This window comes from Triticum urartu, chromosome 7A (genome assembly GCF_056163025.1).
Source record: "Triticum urartu cultivar PI428250 chromosome 7A, HENAU_Tu73, whole genome shotgun sequence".
Lineage (NCBI taxonomy): Eukaryota > Viridiplantae > Streptophyta > Magnoliopsida > Poales > Poaceae > Triticum > Triticum urartu.
The window spans coordinates 732782640-732788702 of NC_141879.1; the positions used below are offsets into that span (position 1 = coordinate 732782640).

Sequence of the window (6063 nt, forward strand, 5' to 3'; positions counted from 1 at the left end):
GACTTCATCATCATATTGATGTATAGCTCTTGTGTTCACGTCAATTTCTCACATCCCTTGCTTACTGTATTTGTCATTGCAGAAGGAAAGGGGAATGAAGGCTCTTCGACTTTGATCTAGGAAGACTCTTGGAGGCAGCAACCGAGGTGTTTAACAGGTCGAGGGGTGGGTGCCATTTCTCACACTGGTTCAGTGATGGATGGCGTTTTCTAGCTTTGGACGAATTGCTATCTAAGTAGGATTGGGGCTGCGAAAAGTTCGTCACAAGAGAGTTCATGAACTACAACCTCATCAAGGGCAGCTTAACCTTCCGGTGCGACCTCTGGGTGGCCTCGGATGATGTGATCAAAACCACCACTTCGAAGGGATGAAGAAGGTGTGCAATGGTTTGCTGCGTCGTCCTTTCCTTGCCAAGCTGCCATCTAAGTAGTAGCTCATGCGAATTCAGTGGATCTTAATCTATATATTTCGTTAATCTTCTAGTAGGATTACTATTTACTGTATGTCCTTGTTTACCGGATGCTTCATCGTATCTGTGTCGGGCATGCAAATCCGCTGGTCAATTGCTATATATTCAGAAATGCTTCTACTCCTATCGAGTTTGTTGTCATGCAGCTATATTGATCTAGTAATCTGCAATAAAATTGTTTGAAACTTAGCAATTGTCGATGCAAAAAAAAGAGAAAGTACTATGTATCTGAAACATAGCAGCCGTGTTAAACTGACTTGTCTGTAGCTCTTCCCGCCCCAAAAAAATGACTTGTCTGTAGGTTTATTTTTAAAATAATCATACAGAAAAAGAATAATAATCTAGGTTGTGCTGAAGCAAAACAAAATATGGGAATATTGTGGAAGAAGTCCCAGTTGAAGACCATAGTCAGTGCCAACGTGCACATTGAAATAGTGCATGGTTGGCGAAAGCCTTTTTCGTTGAAGGGGTATATATATTGGTATCCAAGCACCTAGGATAACCAACACGAGCTAACCTAACCGGCTACAAAGTCCTAATCCTAGTACCATCGGGTAATTGTTTGTGTACCAACCGGACACAATGTACCAAGTCGTGGTTATCAAGTTTCCCCCAAAATGCTAGATTTACGTAGGACCTACGGGTTGTTACGTAACTTGCCTGAAGAAATCTCTTAGCCCCCCTGATTTCATCCGTGCGTGTAGTAAAATGCCCTGAAAGCATACTAGTTATCTAAGGATATATAACTGATGCGCCATTTCATCCAAAAAACCGATTCGATCAACCTGCATTGTGTGGGTATTGTAAAATGCAATCATGCATATGTAAGGATAGATGATACCAAAATATAGAAGAGCTAATCATGAGCCAAGGAATTAATCACAAAATTGCCTAACATTCCAACTATAAATTTATTAAGATGGGCTACTGAATTAGGCTAGACGAGGGAAGCATGCTAATGAGAATTTGCTGAGTTAGACTCAATGTTACTGTTGAAGTTAGGCCCCTCCCAATGCTCCACCTTGTACAGGTGCTAAGTCTGCCATGTAGGCAAAAAAATCTGATGTGGCAGGACAATTAAGAGAAGAGATATGGGTTTGGTGACCCCAGGAAGAACCAATGCCAAGCATGCAAACCTAGGCCAAACCTTAGCTCCGTCGGGCCGCGACCCCGCCTACCCCCCTCCCCTCTGCCGCCGTCGGCGAGCTCCGTCGGGCAAAGCCCGGTGGGCGCGGCGGCTATGCCCTTCTCCCCCTGTGCTCGTGGGACGCTGGCACGGGGCGGCCTCCTCGAGCGGTGGCGCTGGACATCGCGGGGTTCAGCAGCTCGCGGGCCGGCTGGCTGGTGGCGGCGCGCAGGCGCCCTGGATCTGGCGCGCGGCGGGGAGGCTGCGGCGCTCCCGTCTCGGGAGGTGGCGCGCAGTCGGCCTCCTGTTGTATCCGGCCGGATCGGGCGGTGGGGGTCGGTCGGCGGCACATGGCATCGGTGGTGCGTGCCCAGCAGCTCCGACGCTAGGAGCTCGCTGGGCGACGCGGGTAGGGCAGCGGCCGGGGGTGGATGTTGCTCCGGCCGTGGGCGGCGAATTGTGGAGGTCCGGCGATGGTGGACTCCCGGTGTCTTGGCAGCTTCATGGTGGCTTGGCGGATCTGCCTGCGGCGGCGACCGTCTTCTCCGTTGTCGACTTGTCTGTGATCTACCGTTTCGGCCTTCACCCATCTCCTCGGCTCCCGGTCGCTACTCCCTTCGAAGGGCTGGCCCTTTCCCAGCTGCGGTCCATCGCTCGTCCCGCACCCGGTGCAGCAGAACCGAGCTCGTCTCGCGCACGGTGCAGCAGGACTGACCTCGTCCCCCCCCCCCCACGGTGCTGCAGGACCGAACTCGTCTAACGCTCCGGGCTGCAGGATGGGTCGATGGATGCCAGTGCTGGCCGACCTATTGGTTCTCGACACTGGGAGTGGACCAGGGGTGCAAAGGCGGGTCCTCTTCCGCTCGTCTCTTTGGTTGGGGTACCGGCGGGTCTCGGGTGCGGTGGTGTCAAGGTCTTGGATGCCGGGGCGGCGGCCCTGGTGGCGGTAGCACGGTGCTCTTGGGCAGAGCCCGTGTCTTGGCGCTACTCGGTGACCATGGCCGTGTGGGCGGCGTGGTAGCCGGGGTGTAGCGTTCAGTGGCGGTGAGTGTTGGCCGGGGTGAAACCTGCTCTATCTTCGGACGGACCGGTGACGGCGAAGCTCGTTCCCGTCTTGAAGGCGTCGTCGCGGCTCTCACCACCCGTCGTGCGGCTCCAGGGGAAACTCTGATCCTCGGATCTGGCGGTGGCGGCGCTCCGGTGTCGTATCCTTCCTAAAGGCGCCGCTTTGGAGTCCATGGTTCGTTGTATGCAACTTCATCTCTTCGTGGTAGTGTGCTAGGGGTGGTGTTGCTGAGCTCAGCGCTTTTGTATCCTACCTTGGGTGTGTGGTGTTGGCGTGCGTTTTTTCTGGATGATGTTGGTCTTTGCTTTATATATAAAGCGGGGCGAAAGCCTTTTTCGGTAAAGAGTTTAGTAGCTAAGTCATTAAATGAAGGGAGCTTAGCAACAACAACTTAAACACCAATGCATTGGGGACTATACTTGCTAAACTATTTAATGTGCTTAGCACCTTATCTAAGCCCATACGTCGAACTTCCTGCTCAGATTAAATGATACATCCTTATTCGGATCACTAGTCAGCTTCTCTCGAGATAAGAAGAGGCATCACACAAAATTGGCTTCTATTCGTGTGTTTAATCTATTGTTACAATCTGCTTCCAGAAACAGACATTGTTGCCATCTTGTATTTGTGGTCACGGTCACGTTGCATGCACGGGTTGGAAGTTCAAAGGCGTTGGTTGCATTTGACAAAGTGCGATTAATTCCAGGGTAAGTGTAGCCACAGTTCTCGTACGATCCTTGTGATCTTGCCCATAGTTCGAGCACTAGGTTCAAGTTCAACAGCTTGGTCTCCCACACGGCCGGCCGGCCGGCGACATAAGGCGATCCTCCGTTGGTTAGTTCGTTTGCTGTTTCACCTCTCTCTCTCTCTCTCTCTCTCTCTCTCTCTCTCTCTCTCTCTCTCTCTCTCATATCTACTGGTGTGCGGCATCATAACGTTGCAAATTACTTGCAGTTGCCGATTCATCAATCAATCATGTCCTTCGCGGGTTTATCTGTCATCGCCGACGGCAAGATCCTGAGCAAAGCAGCCTCACCTGCCATAGCTGGCACTAGCGGGTACCATTTGCTTGTCGTCGAAGGCCTCTCGCGCACTCCAGCGGGCGAGCCCTTTTTGTCACGCTGCATCACAGTCGGAGGCACTCATTTGCATATCCTCTGCTACCCCAACGGCAATAACACTGACAACGCCGGCTTCATCTCACTTAGTATTTTCCTCCGAAAGGTAGCCACTGGAACCGAAGAGCCCGTGAAGGCGCAGGTCGAGTTCAGTTTCGTGGACGAGACGGAGAAGCAGGAGCCGGCACGCATCCATGCAAGCAGAGTACTCGAGTTCCAACTCTGGGAGGAGACAGAAGAATTCCACAAGTTCGTGCGAAGGGACGTCCTGGAGAAATCCAAACACTTCAAGGACGACAGCTTCACCATCCGCTGCGACATCGTAGTCGTAGATCCGATATGCGTCGACACTTTGGCCTCTATCGTAGTGCCGCCGTCGGACATGCAAAGAAACTTCAACGACCTTCTCATTGCAGGGGAGGGCGCCGATGTTACCTTCCAGGTCGGCGGTGAGACGTTTGCCGCACACCGCTGCGTCCTCGCTGCACGCTCTACCGTCTTCAAGGCAGCTCTCTTTGGCCACATGAAGGAAGGCACGTCGTCGGCCGTCGTGCAGATAGACGACATGGACGCGGCGGTGTTCAAGGCAATGCTCGGGTTCATCTACGGAGACTCGCTGCCCGTGCCAAGGACGGATGAGAACGAGGGCGAGGGGGTCCTGCTGCAACACCTGCTCGTCGCGGCGGACAGGTACGACCTCCGAAGGCTTAGAGCGATGTGCGAGAAGAAACTCCACATCGAAGTGGGCACGCTGACCACCATCCTGGCACTCGCCGAGCAACACGGCTGTGTCTGGCTGAAGAAGGCAAGCTATGAGTTTCTCCGTAGCCCGCCGAACCTGAGGGCTGTCGTAGAGACAGAAGGGTTTGAACATCTCTGCAGCAGCTGCCCCACTCTTATGAAGGACATGCTCCTTGGCGTGCTGCCGCCTAATTAGTAGAAGTTCATCTTAATGCAATTGCTTGCTCTCTTATATATTTTGTAATCTTCTGTTTATGTCCTTGATTTGGAGGTGGTTCATCCAATATCTGCTGGGAATGCAATCCGCGAAGTTCTATTGAAATATGCAATTTCCCTCTCAGGAGTGGTTAAAACGAAGTTGTACTGCGTCCACAGTGTGATGAAAATTCTAATAGCTAGTTGCGCTATGCCGTTGAACATCTTTGTTTTTTTTTAAAAAAGAACATCTTTGTTGTTAAAATCTATCTATCTTCTATCCATCCATCCATCCATTTTTATACATCCCAGGTGCTAGAATCAAGCCTGCCTAAATAAACCGATTATACAAGTTTGTCACGTGCATTGTTTACCAAAGGTAGACAATGTGAGTCCGTAAAGGACACACAAAAAAAGATACAAACCGGCACCAAGCCAACACAAGCACGTAGGTTCCCAGAAACTTATAAAAGAAAAGCACGTAGATGTTTTGCAGCACGTAGGTGTTTAAAAAAACACGTAGGTTCAGAGAAAAGCAAATACGTACGAAGCATATGTCCACCTACAGACTTCCGTGAAGGACTCAAATTTGTAAATGCGTGCATCCATGTAGAGCGTGCTACAAATTAATATTACTGAATTTTCAAAGTATAACCCTATTTTACAAATGATATTCTTAATATAAAATACCAAAAAAATTACAGTACTGGTATGAATCCATGAAAAGCTAAAGATTGAAACAAATTGTACAGAGATATTATGTAATGATGGATACCCACTAAAAAGATAACACGCTAAAAATAGTTTAGTGTATCAAACATAGATTTAGCTATAAGATTTATATATAAGAAGATATTTATAGTTGAGATAAGTTTACGGGAAAATATTTATAGTATAGATTAAATCCAAGTTGGTTGGTGTCGACAGAGAACAAATTGATCAATTGCAATGTTCAAGACAAATGGAGTTTACGGAGAAGTTTTACACGGGGAAGGATCAAAATTTTAAAAAGTGTGTTACAAGGCATGCATGAAATCGAGAAGAGGGATGACATATCAATAAATATGTGCGATGTGTGCAAGTGAGCATATTGTATGAGCCAAGAAAAATGGTGTTGTTGCGGCAAAATAAAGTCTGAAGCAACAAATCATACCAATGTGCAAAAGCATATAAGTTTGTACAAAGCAACATGCATGGATACAATCTATGTCGAGACCATGCAAGGGATACATGTTTCAACAATTGTTGGTCGACATACACACCCTACAAGGGCAAGCGACATATATAGTTCAAAGAAGAATATAGATGCATCATAGCATGTAGAGACATATCAGTGCACACACACACA

The 6063-nt window shown here is 49.0% G+C and overlaps 1 protein-coding gene across 1 annotated transcript; it reads left to right on the top strand.

The window, feature by feature from the left end:
- The first annotated feature begins 3636 nt into the window (after positions 1–3636).
- On the top strand, positions 3637–4716 carry LOC147962414 (BTB/POZ and MATH domain-containing protein 2-like). The gene has a single exon (XM_087534187.1). The coding sequence runs from the start codon at positions 3637–3639 to the stop codon at positions 4714–4716; it is 1080 nt and encodes a 359-aa protein (XP_087390313.1).
- Positions 4717–6063: the final 1347 nt, after the last annotated feature.

What these genes read in the sequence shown, in the direction of transcription:
- LOC147962414 (XM_087534187.1), top strand. Translation starts at nt 3,637, where the DNA reads ATGTCCTTCGCGGGTTTATCTGTCATCGCCGACGGCAAGATCCTGAGC.